This window comes from Scyliorhinus torazame, chromosome 11 (genome assembly GCF_047496885.1).
Source record: "Scyliorhinus torazame isolate Kashiwa2021f chromosome 11, sScyTor2.1, whole genome shotgun sequence".
Lineage (NCBI taxonomy): Eukaryota > Metazoa > Chordata > Chondrichthyes > Carcharhiniformes > Scyliorhinidae > Scyliorhinus > Scyliorhinus torazame.
The window spans coordinates 230,865,802-230,884,782 of record NC_092717.1 but is presented as its reverse complement, the minus strand read 5'-3'; the positions used below and the strand labels follow the sequence as shown (position 1 = coordinate 230,884,782).

The 18,981-nt window shown below is 45.1% G+C and overlaps 1 protein-coding gene and 1 long non-coding RNA gene across 4 annotated transcripts in view; one reads left to right on the top strand and one right to left on the bottom strand.

The window, feature by feature from the left end:
- Nucleotides 1–11,589, top strand: part of cep192 (centrosomal protein 192) — a 203,953-nt gene extending 192,364 nt beyond the window's left edge. For all 3 annotated transcript variants that reach the window (XM_072468422.1, XM_072468423.1, XM_072468421.1), the window contains 2 exons: nucleotides 6,316–6,374; nucleotides 11,022–11,589. In XM_072468422.1, coding sequence (XP_072324523.1) covers nucleotides 6,316–6,374; nucleotides 11,022–11,160 — 198 coding nt within the window. In that variant the 3' untranslated portion in view covers nucleotides 11,161–11,589. The remainder of the gene's footprint in view (nucleotides 1–6,315; nucleotides 6,375–11,021) is intronic.
- Nucleotides 1–18,981, bottom strand: part of LOC140385844 (uncharacterized) — a 67,056-nt gene that overhangs the window by 4,743 nt on the left and 43,332 nt on the right. The gene's annotated exons all lie outside the window — the stretch shown is intronic.

The window sequence follows — 18,981 nt, the reverse complement described above, 5'->3', positions numbered from 1 at the left end:
CTGAAACCCCCCCCTAGAATGCATCCTTCCATCCTCCCCACCAGCCAGCACTTTCACGTCCGTATTTAACAGCGATATAGGCCTGTCTTTGGTATTAGCGTAATTGTTGCCGGTGTCAAAGAACAATACAGCACAGGAACAGACCCTTCATCTCTAAATGCTCCCAGTAGGTGTGGTGCCAGTTCCGCCGGGAATTCCTTATAAAACTCTGCCGGATAACTGTCCAGCTCTGGGGCCTTACCTGACTTCATCCCTCTTATACTCTCCATTACCTCCCTCAGCCCTTGAGGCTCCTCTAGCGCCTGCCTCCTCTCATCCAGCCTGGAAATTCCAACCTGTCTAAGAACCGCCTCATATCGCCAACCTCCTTCCTGGATCTGCCCTGTACAATTCCTCATAATATCCCCTGAACACCTTATTTATCTTCCCCCCCGGCTCCGACAGTACCTCCTCTTCCCTGTCCGTACCCTCAAGATTTAACTAGACCCGGCTTGCCTCCGTAGCTGATGGGCTAACATGTGGCTCGCCTTCTCTCCATATTCGTACTGCGCCCTCTGTGGTTGCCCAATCATCCTTCCCGTCATCCATCTGTCAAAATATCCCTGTAACTTTTTTCTCCACGATGGAGGCCCTTGAATACTCCCTATCCACCTCGAATATCTCGACCAATAGTCGTTCGTACTCTTCTCTCCTTTTCCTCTCTTCATGCTCCTTGAACGAGAGAATCTCCCCCTGAACCACCGCCATCAATGCCTCCCAGAATGTGGCCGCCAATACATCCCTGTTTTGATTCAACTCCACGTCATCCTTAATCACCGACCGCACCTTATCGCAAAACCTCCTGTCCGCTAACAGTCCCGAATCTAACCTGCATCCCGGAATCTGCTCCCGTCCCGAACTAAGTCGAACCTCCAGCCAGTGCAGCACATGGTCCGAGATTACTATCCCGCGTACTCTGCCCCCACCAACACCTGATGGCTCACCACTTAAAAAAACATCATTTCTGGAGAATACCTTTTACACCTGCAAGAAGGGGGCACCAGGAACTCTTCCCCCCTCCCCGGGTTCTTAAACCTCCACAGGTCCATCATAACCATCCTTTCCATAAACCCTCCCAGCTCCTTTGCCATCTGCAGCCTTTCCATTGACCTGGGGCTTGACCTGTCCACTCTCTGTTCCAGCACACAATTAAAATCTCCTCCCATAATGAACTGATGTACAGCCAGTCCAGAAAAGCTCCCAGGAGCCCCATCACGAACTCCACATTGTCCCAATGCGGCTTGTATACATTCACTAGCACCACCAGCTTCCCCTCCAACACCCCACTCACCATCACGTATCTCCCACCCGGGTCCCTCATTTCCTCCGCACTCACAAACCCCATCTTTTTACTCAGCAAAATGCCCCCCCCCCCCAAATAACTTCGAGTCAAACCCTGAGTGAAATACCTGACCTACCCATCCCTTTCTCAGCCTAACCTGATCCCTCACGCGAAGGTACGCCTCCTGCCGAAAGACCCCCCCCCCCCATGCGCCTTCAGACTCCTTAGTGCGCAAAGACCTGAGATCTCTTCACCGGCCCATTGAGCCCGTTATAAGCCTTACCGGAGGCTTGCGCCTCCATTCTTCTATCGGTTCTGTCCCCTTTAATTTCACTCTGTACCGGGCCCACCCAGGATGGCCCCCTTCGCCGCCCATGACCACACTGCTTCTCCAACCCTGCCACGTCGCATCTCCCTCGCAGCCATCTGCCCCACCTCATGTCCAATTACCAGCATTACTTGCTAGCATGGCAGCTCCTGCCTGAAGGTTCCTCCCATCTACCACCCCCCCCCCCCCCCCCCCAAAACCCTTTCCTCCTTGATTTGTGTAAACGGCTCCCCGTGGACCTCCCCCTCCTCCACCCAAACAAAGACACATCCAAAACCACAGGTCACCTCCTCCAAAAAATAAACACCACCACAGGCGGCAGGGGATGGCAGGGCAGTTGCCCCCTGACAAATTATTACCCCCTTAAATAGTTGTCCCTTGAAAACCCTCCACCTGAGAAGAAAGAAAAGCCCCCACCCTCCAACCCCACACTACCTGTGACCTCTGAACTCTTGTGCCAACTCCTTTAACTCCCATCAAAGTTCAGTTCTCCCCCAGTTTATGCTCCTTAATAAAGTCATTGGCCTCCTCTGGGGTTTCAAAATAATACTCCCAGACTTCGAAAGTCACCCACAATTTCACCGGGTACAGCACCCCAAACCTAATCTGCCATCAATGGAGAGCCGCCTTCGTCCTGTTGAGCCTGGCACGCCTTTTTGCCAGCTCTGCTCAAATGTCCTAGTATATTCGGACCTTGTGCCCCTCCCATTCACAGTTCTGTTTCTCCCTAGCCCACAACAGGACCATTTCTTTCTCCACAAACTTGTGGAGCCTTATAATCGGCACCTGCGGCAGCTCCCCTGCTCTTGGCTTCTGCTTTACAGACCTATGCGCTCTATCCATCTCTGGGGCCTTGTCCAGCAGCCTCTCCCCAACCAGCCCTGCCAGCACCCTCGAGACAGATCTCGTGGAATTCGTGCCTTCCATTCCTTCAGACAGGCCGACGATACGCAGGTTCTGCCTTCTCGACCTGTTCTGCTCTTCCACCTTTGCCCTTAACGACTTGCAAAGGTCACTCAGGAGCCCCGCCTCCAATGCCATCACCAAATCACTGCGGTCCGACATCACCCCCTCCATCTCCTGGACCTGCGACCCTTGTGCCTCCAAACACTTCTCAACCCTCTCCATCGAGCCTTTCAGGGGCGCAACGTTCCTTCGATGTGCTTTGGTCGGTCCTCCTGATTTCCTTTCTTTGTTGGCGAAACCCCCCGCTCTAATAAAAGCCGTCAGTCTGGGGTTTAAGTGTATGGAACTTGCAGACTTCATTGTCTTTAAGATTCAGGTACATTTCTCCCTTCTAGTTCCACATTAAGCCATCCTCTCCCAGAAAACTCTATCTTCCTCCAGTTTCTCTCGTTCCTCCGTTTTGACCATAGGATTCAACTTTTGCTCCCTGCCCTATTCCCACAAAACCACTGACAAAGCATTCCAGGCACCCTTGCTAACTGACGTCACAACCCTTTTTAAACCCCAACTATTTCTACCTAAACCAGTGTAGCAGATGCATGGAACTGCTACCTGCAATTTCACTCCAATTCAGATTATTTGGATTTGGAAATATATCCTATTCACTCATGGTCATTGAGTCAAAATCCTGGAACTGCCTCTCTAACAACACTGGGTGTGCCTACACCGTTAAGCATTGCAGCAGAAGGAGAAGGCAGCTGCCGCCACAACCTTGAAATAATTAGAAGTTGATAATAAATGCTGATCTTGCAAACATCCCCCAATTTTTTTCAATAGTATTCCATCTCTTCTGATGGTGTCACCATTGTTCAAATCTGTCATCATTACCCTTTCACAAAAAAAAGGTCCTCTGCCCATGAAAACATAAATTTCATCTCCAAAGTTTCTTTCTGCTGAAACCTTTATTCTTGATTTCTGATTTGACTATTCAATTGTTCTCTTAGGCAGATCCCCCTCTTGCACACATTCTTAACTTGATGCTTATGCAAAATTCAGCTACCTGTATCTGAACTTGCATCAAGTCCAGTTCATCCCTGCGCTCTTTGACATTCACTGACTCCATGCCTCAGTTTGAATGTTCTCATCCTTCATGGTGCCATTCCTTTCTATCTTTAAGCACAAAATTTGAATACTTCCATGTTCCTCCAATTCTGGTCTCTTATGCAACCTTCACTTCCTTCATCCCAACATTGTTGGCCGGACCTGAAGCTCTGAAGATAACTCCTAAACCACTTCCTCCAAGTCCCTTCTAAAGACCTACAATTAGGTTTATGGGCACCTATTCGATTGGCATTGGCTTGTGTCAATTGTTTGATTCCACCTGTGAGGGTTTTTTTCTGTTTTAAGAGGTTAAAGGCACGATGCAGAGGCAGGCTGTTGCTGATGTTTGTGATTTAAGTTGGGTTGAACATGTTTTTATGGTAACCACGATATCTGTGCTGCTGAGCTGTTATTTCAACTTTCTAGAAAGAATTGGGCATATAAAAGCAAGCCACTTGAGGGATTCCCTTGTCTTAACTTGCAGAAAAGCAGTCATAAATTCCAGTAATGCTTTTTAATAACTATTAACTGGTGGGCTTTACTCACTCTTACCTTTGTCATGGCAACGGCATGGAGCATCAACTTGTATTTATATAGACACCAAGCCATAAAGATATTAAGACAAGGTGACAAAGACTCTGATCAATGATGTTTTGAACCAGACTCTAATTTACTTTAGCAACACATATGAATAATACAGTTGTCACGTACCTTTTTCAAAGCATGAGGTACATTATGCATAAGCATGTTTTTATTTGTGCAGCCACTACTCACTATTTCAAAGCAGTGACTTCAACTGCATTGAGGACAAAATACTTTAATATCTGCATCCATTGGATTATTTGTGTGGATTTTATTTTAAACATGCAGGGTTTTGTAAACCTGCTAAATGGGTTGAGCACATCATTATGGTGTAAAATAATGTTGGAACAGAAGCGTGCTAAGTATGAGACTGCTTTGTTTTCAAATTCCGAGGCTTACCTGCCATTTGTTTAGGAAACTGTAAACTTGAGGGTCACTTAAATTTAATTAATAAAATGTGGAATTGAAAGCTCGTCGCAGTAATAGAAAAGAAAATAGGAGCAAGAGGAGTCCATTCGGTCCTTCAAGCCTGCTCCGCCACTCATTATGATCATGGCTGATCATCCAACTCAATAACATAATCCCACTTTCCCCCATATCCTTTGATCCCCTAAGTGCTATATCTAACTAATGATGACTATTAAACTATAATTGATTGTCATAAAACATCCATATGGTTTATCAATGTTCTTCCCAGAAGGACATCTGCCATCCCTGACTGGTCTGCACCACCGATTCCAGATCCACAGTAATGTTGACTCTAGGGATGGCCAACAAATGCTGGCCTTGCTTGTGATCCCATGAAAAAATAATATATATTAATTCAGGTGTATTCTCTGAGAGGGTAGGCACATCTATGATTTTAGAATTTGAATTTGTCTCCCAGGAGACCAGAAACAAATGACATTTGTAAATATAGAAATATACCAAATCCAGTTTCTGGTTTCCACTGCGTTTTAATTCATAATGAGGGAAATGGCTGGAATTAAACTGCGTATGTTTTGTTTCCAAATTCGTCTGTACTTCATGTGCACATGAAGCCTGTTTTGTTGCAATAATAGATATTTAGCGATGAGACTCCTTTCAACTTTTCCATCCTCCTTCCCTGCAAGCTGCTTGAGTTGCAGTATGATTCATTCAGATAATACACCCTGCTGGCCATATCTGGAGGGGGAGGTGGATGACCTTTCTTTAAATTACAAATTGACAGCTTATAGGGAAGAATAGTGCTAGAGAAAGAGGTTGTGGAGAAAATAAACGACTGTGATTAGGATGAAGTGAATGAGAAATGAAATAACCTGCAATTTGGCACCGTACCTGAAGCTTGCATTGAGCTTCATTGAAACTCAGGGAGGCCAAGGTCAGATTGGACCGGGAAGGACAATTGAGGTGGCAAGCAAGCCAAAGTTCAGCATTGCCTTTGCAAACGGAAGGTGGTGTTCAATAAAGCAATCACCCAATGTGGAGGAGACTGCATTCTGAGCAGTCAATTCAGGACAATAAAGTGGAAGAAGTACAAGTAAATTGCTGCCCTGCCTGAAAAGAGTGAGGGTCCTAGACCATGTACAGTAGGATAAAGGGTAGGTGTTGCAATTCTTGCACTTGAAGGAAAACATAACAGGAAAGAGGTTTAAGTGGAGTTCATTTGCTGCTCGCGGAGCAGCAGATTATCTTTCTCCAGCCTCAACATTTGACTTTAATATGTTCAGACCTTAACCGCCGCTCTCATTTTCTGACATCAGGTGCTGGTTATGTAGATTGGGTATTCGCTTAATAAATTTAACAACCCTATCCCTTTTTGTTTACATGTTTTTTTCATATGGTAAGTGATCTAGGACGGCAGGATAAATGATGTCATTAAGGCATGTCAATTAATACAGATAATTTGATGTGGCGCATATATCTTTGAAAACAACAGTTCTTGCTTTATGCTAAAATTGTGACCCATTCTTAAAATATCTTGTTTGGATTAAGTGGCTTGGGCATAAGCTTTAATTTAACGAAGCACGTATTTTATGATGTGCATGTGTTTGTATTTGCTTGTAGCTGTGCTAATGCTCTTGGTGTTGATTTGCAGCTGAAATTTATAAATCCCAGGGAGCCATTTTATATCAAGCATTCCAATTATTCATTGCGGTGAGTGATCAATAAAAATCTAAAGTAACGAGGAGGCAAAACTTTGTGAATAGTGAGCGTACTAAATTTCAAACCTCAATGATTGAAACATTGTACAAGAAATTTGGATTTTATGCTTGTTCCTGGCTCTTATGATTATGCTATGTCCTCAGCATCTTGATGTAGCTCACTGTAGAGAAGAATATAGCTTATTTCCTTGTGGCGGATGATAAACCGAATACGCTTATGGCTGGTAATTCTCTTCATTAGTGTGTGTTTTAATTGAAAGCTATTGAGAGGATGAGATCCAAGATTGAGAATATCAGCATGAAATATGAGGCCAAAATGAATGAAGAATATTACAGCTCAAGGATTCCTTTGATAAATACCTGAAATTTGATTTCACAATCCTGATCACCAAAATTATACTGCTTGGAACTCAATCAAAATATATATTGTGTTTAAAATTGATAATTGTGTGACAAATATAGAGATATATGTCGCGGTTTTCAATCTTGGAGGGATGGTGGAGGTGTGAAACTACAGCAAAGCGTAATTCTTTGCTCATCTAATACTTGCATGCCTTTAACTGACTTCCTTTCCCACTGGGTGCAGAAGTCTACTGTAGCAGTCTACCTTTTTCCTACCAAATCCCCCGTTGAAACATGAAAATAGGAGCAGGAGGAGGCCCTTCGAGCCTGCTCTGCCATTCTTTGTCATGGCTTATCAACCAACTCAGTAGCCTGATCCTCTCTTCTCTCTCTCTCTCTCTCTCTTTCCCCCCCCCCCCCCCCCTCCACCACCACCACCACCACATCCTTCAATCCCCTTCTCCCTGAGTGCTATGTCTAACTGCTTCTTGAAAACATACAATGTTTTTGCCTCAAATACTTTCTGTGGTCGAAAATTCCACAGGCTGGGTGAAGATATTTCTCCTTATCTCAGTCCTAAATGGTCTACCCCGTATCTTCAGACTGACCCCTGATTCTGGACACCCCCACCATCGGTAACATCCTTCTTGCATCTATTAGCATTGCTAATTGCAAGGGATTGGATTTGTTATGTCCCTTGGTCTGCATGGAGTCTGGGCAATGTTTACACTTGAGAACTAATTAATTTGGCTGTGAGTGATTTAACACACCATGAGGACTTGGATGCTGTATGAAATCTCTATCCTTTCCTTCAATAATTTTCGGGAACCTTGGATAATGAGAGATATTGTAGGCCTCGTCAAAAAGAAAAAGGAGGCATTTGTCAGGGCTAAAAGGCTGGGAACAGACGAAGCCTGTGTGGAATATAAAGAAAGTAGGAAGGAACTTAAGGAGTCAGGAGGGCTAGAAGGGGTCACGAAAAGTCATTGGCAAATAGGGTCAAGGAAAATCCCAAGGCTTTTTACACATACATAAAAAGCAAGAGGGTAACCAGGGAAAGGGTTGGCCCACTGAAGGATAGACCAGGGAATCTATGTGTGGAGCCAGAGGAAATGGGCGAGGTACTAAATGAATACTTTGCGTCAGTATTCACCAAAGAGAAGGAATTGGTAGATGTTGAGTCTAGAGAAGGGTGTGTAGATAGCCTGGGTCACATTGAGATCCAAAAAGACGAGGTGTTGGGTGTCTTAAAAAATATTAAGGTAGATAAGTCCCCAGGGCCTGATGGGATCTACCCCAAATACTGAAGGAAGCTGGAGAGGAAATTGCTGAGGCCTTGACAGAAATCTTTGGATCCTCACTGTCTTCAGGTGATGTCCCGGAGGACTGGAGAATAGCCAATGTTGTTCCTCTGTTTAAGAAGGGTAGCAAGGATAATCCAGGGAACTACAGGCCGGTGAGCCTTACCTCAGTGGTAGGAAAATTACCGGAGAGAATTCTTCGAGACAGGATCTACTCCCATTTGGAAGCAAATGGACGTATCAGTGAGAGGCAGCGTGGTTTTGTGAAGTGGAGGTCGTGTCTCACTAACTTGATAGTTTTTCGAGGAGGTCACTAAAATGATTGATGCAGGTAGGGCAGTGGATGTTGTCTATATGGACTTCAGTAAGGCCTTTGACAAAGTCCCTCATGGTAGACTAGTACAAAAGGTGAAGTCACACGGGATCAGGGGTGAGCTGGCAAGATGGATATAGAACTGGCTGGTTCATAGAAGGCAGAGAGTAGCAATGGAAGGATGCTTTTCTAATTGGAGGGCTGTGACCAGTGGTGTTCCACAGGGATCAGTGCTGGGACCATTGCTGTTTGTAGTATATATAAATGATTTGGAGGAAAATATAACTGGTCTGATTAGTAAGTTTGCAGACGACACAAAGGTTGGTGGAATTGCGGATAGCGATGAGGACTGTCAGAGGATACAGCAGGATTTAGATTGTTTGGAGACTTGGGCGGAGAGATGGCAGATGGAGTTTAATCCGGACAAATGTGAGGTAATGCATTTTGGAAGGCCTAATGCAGGTAGGGAATATACAGTGAATGGTAGAACCCTCCAGAGTATTGAAAGTCTGAGAGATCTAGGAGTACAGGTCCACAGGTCACTGAAAGGAGCAACACCGGTGGAGAAGGTAGTCAAGAAGGCGTACGGCATGCTTGCCTTCATTGGCCGGGGCATTGAGTATAAGAATTGGCAAGTCATGTTGCAGCTGTATAGAACCTTAGTTAGGCCACACTTGGAGTATAGTGTTCAATTCTGGTCGCCACACTACCAGAAGGATGTGGAGGCTTTAGAGAGGGTGCAGAAGAGATTTACCAGAATATTGCCTGGTATGGAGGGCATTAGCTATGAGGAGCGGTTGAATAAACTCGGTTTGTTCTCACTGGAACGAAGGAATTGAGGGGCGACCTGATAGAGGTCTACAAAATTATGAGGGGCATAGACAGAGTGGATAGTCAGAGGCTTTTCTCTGGGGTAGAGGGGTCAATTACTAGGGGGCATAGGTTTACGGTGAGAGGGGCAAGGTTTAGAGTAGATGTACGAGGCAAGTTTTTTACACAGAGGGTAGTGGGTGCCTGGAACTCGCTACCGGAGGAGGTGGTGGCAGCAGGGACGATAGTGACATTCAAGGGGCATCTTGACAAATACATGAATAGGATGGGAATAGAGGGATATGGACCCAGGAAGTGTAGAAGATTGTAGTTTAGTCGGGCAGCATGGTCGGCACGGGCTTGGAGGGCCGAAGGGCCTGTTCCTGTGCTGTACATTTCTTTGTTCTTTGTTCTAATCCTCCATCTATCTCCCAGAAGATGAATGGCATTAATCTTCGATTTGAACTTTTAGAAAGTGTTTTGATTTGTGTTGTATTATTGACCGATCACTTCCCAAGAAGTAAATTAGTTCCCAATCTTGCTTTCCCTTCAATAAGCTGTTTCCCTCATTACGGACAGAGAAATGTGGAAATTTGGATTAATTATGGACCCCCCTCCCCCATAAAGTGCTTCATCTGGTGAATACGGAACAATAAAATTAAATTGTTAAATATCTAAAGCAAATGCACAGCTGTCAGTCATGGACAATATAAAATCTTCAAAAGTCCGGAGAAATGAAAATGAAATGAAATGAAAATCACTTATTGTCACAAGTAAGCTTCAAATGAAGATACTGTGAAAAGAAGGTTTCACAAATGAGAGTTTATCTGGTAAACAAAAGTAAAGGCCGCAACACGGCACATAGTGCACAAGTCCCAGCCGGGACTACCAATCATGTCGGTCCCAATCCGGGCTGGCTTTTAAGCACTAGATTCACGAGCCTCAGATGCGAGGCTTCCACCCCTCAATGGGGGAGCTCATATTCCATAAGCTCCATGGGGAGATGAATTGGGTCATCCCTGTGGGTCTCATGAGGGTTATTCCAGACAACAAAGTATAAGAACAGTAGTAACTCCTTGAGCTCTTTGCCATTCAACTAGGTAGTGGCTGGTTTGTATCTTAACTACATATATCTGTCTTAGTTTTGTCACCCCTTGACTAACAAAGATACCCTTGACTAACAAAAATCTATCAATCTGTTTCGACTACTTCAGTTGACCCTATGCTTCAACAGTTTTCTGAGGAAGGAAGTTCTAGATTTCCAGTTACCCTTTTTAGTTACCCTCCTGTGTGAAGCAATGTTTCCTGACATCAGCCCTGAATAGCCCAGCTCTGATTTCAAGGCTATTATCCCTTGTTCTCCTCCTACCCCCATCCCAAACATACACATATGTCAGTAACCCCTTAATCTTTCACTTGAGGGTACAGAAGCCTCTTCTCTGCTTGTTATTACAATTTAACCCTTCTAGCCCCAGTATCATTCCAGCAAATCTGTTCTGCACCTTCTCACAGGCATTCTTCCTGGGTGTGGTGGCCAGTAAAAAAAGTCAGTACTCTCAATGGAGTCTAACCAGAGATTTATAGAATTTTTAACCCCTCTGTCATCCTGGATTTGCTGAGCTCCTATGTTGTACATTTTTAGGATTCTCAATTTGAACTTTAATCTTCAAATGGGCTTCAATTCTCTTCAATCTGTCTAACAGAGCAAAGGATAGAAATGTGAATGCTGCTGCTACCATCTTTAAAGATGCAATCTTAGTCTGAAACGTATAATGGAAATGGACAATTACTTGATCTTTTAGTGTGGGAAAAGTTGATTAAAATTTTGTTCAAGATGCTTTTTTTTCATGAATTAACTTTTTTTTTTGTTTAGTGCTCAACACTACATCAATCTACCTGTCCGGTTCAAACCGGAGTCAGACGGAAGATTCGAGGCACTGCTCGTGATACAAACCGATACATGTGGAAGTTTCCCTATTCGACTTATTGGTGAAGCTGTTAGAAAAGAGTGAACAAAAATTAACTTTGTCAAAATAAGTGCCTGGTTGAACTTTTGAGATCTACTCCCAAGAGGAAAATATGTTCCACTCGAAATAATATATAGAATTTTACAGTAACAAATAGAAAATGCACCTTTCATGTACAACTCTTTAAATTATGTATTTTGTAAATTGAGATATTTATACACTGGTGCCAGTGGGATTTAACATCAGCACAGTGACTCTTGAAAAGGAGAGAAAGTATTTTGGTAGACATTTGTAGTATACTAAATAAAGATGCCAGCTTGCTATAGCAGGAAGCTGTACAGGTTTCTGTCTTTCCTTAAGTATTGTATAACTTGAATTATTTTGCACAAGCTTTATTTTTGTGGTAATTTTGTATACATTGGAATAGTTTTTTTATGCTGTATAATTGAAATAAAGTCAGTATTGTAAATTAAACTTGATGACTTTCAAGACATTTCTTCAATTTTAAATCAGAAAATTATCCTGCAGATGTTGCAGCTTCAAAATAGTATTACTTTGTGGCAGTACTTTAAGCAATCAAGAAAATGGAGTTAAATACTGAATAGGTACTTGGATTTTGTTCTTTTCCAGGAATAAGTCCTGATTTATAATGGGCCAGATGATTTAACGACACAGTTCTGATTTGTTCCAAATATGCATCATCTCCCTACAATGTTTTCTGTCTGCTGTTAGATATATATTTTTTTTAATTTCGAGTAGCCAATTATTTTTCTTTTCCAATTAAGGGGCAATTTAGCGTGGCCAATCCACCTAACCAGCACATCTTTGGGTTGTGGCAGTGAAACCCACGCAGACATGGGGAGAATCCACACGGACAATGACCCAGGACTGGGATTCAAACCCAGGCCCTCAGCGCCGCAGTCCTAGTGCCACATGTCGCCCCTGTCCGCGGTTATATTAATCAATTATCAGCACTATGAGAAAACTGGTTGCTTCAATATTGTTTTGTTGCCTCTGATTGTACTTGTGACCTCTTGCATTCCTGTGAGTCGTGCTCATCCAACCAATTGGCCATCATGTTTCATCTCTCAGCTGATTCACTTTCCAGATCAGGGAAATAATCCCTCATTGGCAAGGGCGGAGGACCACGGACCAGGCACCTTGAGGGGTAGGAGAGAATGCCTTGCAGCACCGGCCACATGACTACTGGTGTATGCAGGAGCCATCCGGCATTGCATGGGCATCCATGTTCTCCAGCACATGAAGGACCCCATTGCTGAAATTAAGGACCCCATTGCTGAAGTGAAGGGTGGGAACTGTTGAATGGGATTATGGATGGCCAGGAGGGGGCTATGGGCCAGTGCCTGTGGCAGTTGAGGCGATGATGTGTTATGAGCGGCAGATATTTAAGGTGGCACTGGGTTCCAGGGATGGTGATATGTTATCAGCCTCCAGGATCATGAGTACAAGGGGTATTGGATGATCTTACTTGCTCTCCTCCACTTCCCAGATTAAAGATGAATTTTGGGATCGAGCCAGGCGAGTTGGCCATCTTCATAATTGCCTGCACTCTTCAGATTGGGGATACCATCCATCGTGTGTGGCACTACCATCGTGCTGAATGGGATAGATTCAGAACAGATCTAACAACTCCAGACTGGGCATCCAAGAGGCGCCGTGGGCCATCAGCAGCAGCAGAATTGTAGTCGGAATCAATCTAACCTCATGGCCCAACATATCCTCCACTCTACCATTACCACCAAGTTGGAATCAACCCTGGTTCAATGAAGAGTGCAGGAGGGCATGTCAGGAGCAACACCAGGCATACCTGAAAATGAAATGTCAACTTGGTGAAGCTGCAACACGGGACTACTTGCAAGCCAAAAAACATAAGCAGCAAGTAATAGATAGAGCTAAACGATCCCACAACAAACGCATCAGATCTAAACTCTGCAGTCCTACCATATCCAGTTGTGAATGGTGGTGGACAATTAAACACTTCTAGGAAGAGGCTCCACAAATATCCCCATCCTCAATGATGGAGGAGCCCAGCACATATATACAAAAGACGAGGCAACAATCTTCATCCAGAAGTGCCAAGTGGATGATCCATCTCGGTCTCCTCCGGAGGTCCCCAGCATCACAAGCCAGTTTTCAGCCAATACGATTCACCCCATGTGAAGAAACTGCTGAAAGCACTGAATACTACAAAGGCTATGGACCTTGACAATATTCCGGCAATAGTACTGGACACTTGTGCTCCAGAACTGGCCGCACCCCTAACCAAGCTGTTCCAGTACAGCTACAACTCGGCAATGTGGAAAATTGCTGAGGTACGTCCTGTGCACACAAAGCAGGACAAATCCAACCTTGGCCAATTACCGCCCTATCAGTCTACACTCAAACATCAGTAAAGTGCCAGGGACCCGGGTTCACTTCCAGCCTTGAGTGACTGTGTGGAGTTTGCACTTTCTTCTCCCTGTGTCCGCATGGGTTTCATTCAGCTGCTCTGGTTTCTATCCGCAGTCCAAAGATGTGTAAGTTAGATGGATTGGCCATGATAAATTGTCCCTTAGTTTGCAGGGATGTGCAGGTTAGGTGGGTTGTGGGGATAGGGTGCAGGAGGGGGCATAGTTTGGGTGCTCTTTCAGATGGTCGTGCAGACTCGATGACCCGAATGGCCTTCTGCCTGTAGAAATTCTAAAAGCTGAACTCTAGAGGTGAGTGACTACCCTTGTCATCAAGGCAGCATTTGATCAAGCATGGCACAGGAGCCCTAACAAAACTGGATAATGGTAATCGGGGAACACTTTCCACTAGTTGGAATCATACCTGGCACAAAGGTAGATGGTTGTCATCTCAGTCCCAGGACAGCACTGCAGGAATTCCTCAGGATAGTGACCTAGGCCCAACTATTTCAGTTGCTTAATCAATGATCTTCCTTCCAACATAAGGTCAGATGTGGGGATGTCTGCTGATGATTGAACAATGTTCAGCACCATTCGTGACTCCTTAGACTCTGAAGCAGTCCATGTGCAAATGCAACAAGACTTGGATAATATTCAGACTTGGGCTGGCAAGTAGCAAGTCACATTCGCGCCACACAAGTACCAGGCAATGACCATCTCCAATAAGCAAATCAAACCATCGCCCCTTGACATTCAATGACATTACTATCACTGAATCAACATCCTGGGGGTTACCATTGACCAGAGGGTGAACTGGACTAGCCTTATAAATATTGTAGCTACAAGAGCAGGTCAGAGGCTAGGAATCCTGAGGCGAGTAACTCACCTAACTCCCTAGTCTGTCCACTTCCTACAAGCTACGACTCAATAGTGTGATGGAATACTCCCCACTTGCCTGGATGAGTGCAGCTCCAACAACATTCCAGACGCTTGACACCATCCAGGACAGAGCAGCCTGCTTGATCGGCATTCTTCCGCAAACATTCAAACCCTTCACCAGCGACACACAGCAGCTGTGTGTACCAGCTACAAAATGCGCTGCAAGAATTCACCAAGGCTCCTTGGGCAGCAACTTCCAAACCCATGACCACTGCCACCTAGAAGGATAAGGGCAGCAGATGGCTGGGTCCACCACCACCTGGAAGCTCACCTCCCAGTCATTCACCACTGGATCAAAATCCTGGAGCTCCCTTCCTAACAGCTCTGTGGGTGCAGCTACACCACATGGACTGCAGCAGTTCAAGAAGGCAGCTCACCACCATCTTCTCGAGGGAAATTAAGGATGGGCAACAAATGCTGGCTGAGCCAGTGACTCCCACATCCCATTAAAAAATTTTTTTTAGGAGTTGAGGCAGACAGACATCGGCGACTGTCGAGGCCAATGCAGGCTGGTGCCTGCACTACAGCATCAGGCAGCCACTGCTCAGGATTAAGACCTGGCTGCCCATCAGACTGAGGAGGGACCAGATGAGTACACTGACGTAGACCTATGGTGTACAGGCCTTGATGATCCTACGTGCACCCCTCCAATCAGCCTTGCAGTTACTGGAATGTAGCTGACAACCCCTCCTGGATTTTATGGTTTCCCCGCTGTTGCCAGACTCCTAACCGACCCTCTTATGGGCTGACCTGATTAATACTACACTCCTGTGTACTCCGCCCGATGCCGGTGTCTAGGTATTTACACTGTGTACCTTGTGTTGCCCCATTATGTATTTTCTTTTCACTAAATGATCTGTTTGAGCTGCACGCAGAAAAGTACCTTTCACTGTAACTCGGTACACGTGACAATAAACAAATCCAATCTTTTTCAGAGGCATGGCATCTGGCTGGGGGCAGCTGTGCCCTAGGATCCAGAAGACCTTCGACTGCCCACTCCCTTGGAAGTTCTTGTGTGCACCTGATGTGTATTAATAGTTGTGTGGTGCTGACCAGATTGTGACCCATACGCCTGTCTTGTAATCTCGAGGTGGATTTGTGCGATGGTGGAAGGTGCATGTGATAGCTGTGACGTGTTGTCGGTGTTCTCCTCAGAGCTCTCCTGCTAGATCGTCTCCTGTGTTGCGGGAGGGGCAGCAAGTCCAGATGGCCCGGCCTCATCTGATGGCGGTCCTGCAACACACGAGACGTGAGTTTAGTGAATGGGAAGGACAAGGGGATGAGGAGGGATCTTATTGAAACTTACAGGATACTGCAAGGCCTGGATAGAGTGGATGTGGAGAGGATGTTTCCACTTGTAGGAAAAACTAGAACCAGAGGACACATCTCAGACTAAAGGGACGAACGATCCTTTAAAACAGATATGAGGAGTTGATCTTTTCTCTACACCTTGCTATAACTAACATATTCTGCAGTCTCTCCTTCCTTCTCTATGTACGGTATGCATTGTTCGAACAGCATGCAAGAAACAATATTTTTCACTGTATACTAATACATGTTACAATATATCAAATCAGGAGGAGGAATTTCTTCAGCCAGAAGGTGGTGAATCTGTGGAACTCTTTGCCACAGAAGGCTGTGGAGGCCAAATCACTGAGTGTTTTTAAGACAGAGAAAGATAGGTTCTTGATTAATAAGGGGTTCTGGGGGGAAGGCAGGAGAATGGGGATGAGAAAATATCAGCCATGATTGAATGGCGGAGCAGACTTGATGGGCCAAGTCACCTAATTCTGCTCCTATGTCTTATGGACACGGGCCTGGGAAATAAAGAACTCACTTGAGGCAGGTCATCTCGATAAAGGTGCAGCGGATCCCCACTTCTCTAACACTGGCCAACCTCGCTCTCAGTCACCGCTTGCTCCTTGCTCACCCCTGCGATCTACAGGGCCCTTTCTCCATAGGGACCAAAGAGTCGCAACTCCAGAATCCCCTGCCTGTCAACACCCTCTCCCTCTTAGTTTGGACTATCTACACCTGCAGGAATAAAAAGCGAACATTGTCAGATGGATGGCTAGCCAGTCAGGAGGGTCTATAGTGGGTGGCATGTGTGGGCACCATGCCCAGACATGAAGGGGTTGCGATGAGGGCTTCTGAGGAGGATACTGGGAGGTTGGAAGTTGGGAGGGTGTGAGGTGTTGTGAGTGTATTAAGTGTGAGATTTCAGATGTGCGGATGGGACTGATGCCAGGAGGCGACAGGTGGGAACTCACCTTTACAGGAGGTAATTCATTTTCTTGCAGGTTTAGATGCCCATCCTCCATGTCAGGCTGCTGGCATTGACTGCCATCGCCAACACATCGCAGCAAGGATGAGATCCAGATAGCACCAGGTGGAGTGAGTCGCGTGACTCTGATCAACCCGATTTGGGGTTCGTGCACAATTCACCCGTTGCGCCCGGCACAACGGGGTTGCTGAATCCACATGTTCAAGGCATCTGCCATTTCTTTGTTTTCCGTTATCAATTTCCCAGAATCACATTTTGGAGGACCAACACGAACACTAGTTACTATTTTCCTCTGTAAATACTTGTAGAAACTTTAACATCTGTCTTTCCATTTCTAGCTAGTGTTATCTCATATTCAACTCTTCCCCCTCTTTATTGTATTTTTTTGTCACTCTTTGGTTCCTAAAATGTCCAATCTTCTGATTGTACAGTGTTGCTTTTAATTTGATACTATCCTTAACTTCCTTATGTATCCTTTTCAAAGTGTCTTTCTCACTGGGATAAATCTTTGCTGAGCATTATTAATTCTTTTTTAAGTCTGCCTTGCAGTTTCCTTCAGCTAGCCCTGTCTTCATACCCTTATAATTACCTTTATTCTCGTTTAGAACATTGATCTTAGGCTCCCACTTCTCCCCTTCGAACTGAATGTGAAAGTATATCAAACAAAGACAGAAAATGCTAGAAAATCTCAGCGGGTTTGACAGCATCTGGGGAGAGTGTTGCTAACTTTGGTTGGCTCTTAATTCATTGCTCATTGTGTCCTTACTTAATTTGCTCTGTTTCTATAACCTTTGCTCTAGAGTCGCCAGGTATCTTTATGATACCGCCACGAGGTTCAAGTTCAAGTACTGATCAATAACTCGACACACCAATTAGTAAGATTCAAATCAAAACACATTTATTATACACAGTCAATCGCTACGCATGCATAAAACTCTACTTACTCGACTGTCTCTAACACTAAAAGGCCTATACTTAGCTTCGGAACTGGCCCACCAGGTATGGGGAACAAATGGCCTTTCGTTCGATTCTGAGTCTGCTGGATTCAAAAGCTGGTATGGACTGGTAGCTAGGAGCGCCTATCTCGTAGCGTGCGTTGACTGGAGACTTACTTGGTTGGTGCAGCAGCGAGGCAGGTCACTGTCAAGGGATGGTTTGAGCTGCTGAGTGACCCTGCCAAGAAGGACAAATTGAACTTGGGGACTCTACTTTATAGTCCCCAGGGACTTCGCGCCATTCGGGGCGGACCCCGTATCTGGTTCCAAGTGATTGGACTACGTTCCGATCACTTGGATCGATTTCTCCAATACTGGAGCCGTTCCCTGATCGCTGGGCAGTCCCTGAGTGTCCGTTGGCCTTCCTTTGTCTTGGCTCCTGCTGGCCTTATTCACCTTACATGTTTCAATTGTTCCCGGGGATCGCTCATTAGTATGCAGATGGCTGAGAGTTTCAGTGATGTCTGGGTTTCTGCAAGTTCTAATACACAGGAAACTTTGCACCTGGCAGTTTTTTCTGGCTTGGCTGACTTTCCCTGCATTCTTTGCGGATCTCCATTTTAAGTCGGGAAGTGGCCAACCCAAGTGGCTACAAGAGAGAGAGCAGAGCTAACATTTCAAGTCTGGATGACTTTGTTAGAGCTGGAGAGAACTGGAAATAGGATGAGATCAATTTATTTTATTTCTTCCGTTGATTCATTTTTCCATCCCCCTTTTCATCCAGCTTTCCATCTTGGTTTTCCCTTACCATTGTCTTCCCTACCCACCACACTCCACCAGGGCCACCTGTTCCAGGTTATCCTTTCACACACTGCTTACCTTTCTTCTTTCATTAACATATTCTGATGTCTTACTGTGTCACTATCAGCACCCTTCTTAGCCATGATCACCATCATTTACATTCACTTTACCTTTTTGTCCACAACATCTTAATTAATCTCTCCCCAGCCTCCACCTATCACTGGCTGTCTATCCAGCCTCACTGCTCATCCACCCGCCAACTATCCTCCCCCACCACCACCACCGCAGTAGGAATGTCATCCTGTTTCCAGTTTTCCCCAAGGGTCATCCAGACACACAACATTAGCTCCTTCCTCTCTCCACGGATGCTGTCAGACCTGCTGAGGTTTTTTCAGGATTTTCTGTCTTTGTTTCTTTCCAGCACCAACGTAATTTGCTTTTATCTTAATCTGAAAGTATGTTATACTTTGATAGCTGTCCCCTAGGATCTCCTTTACCA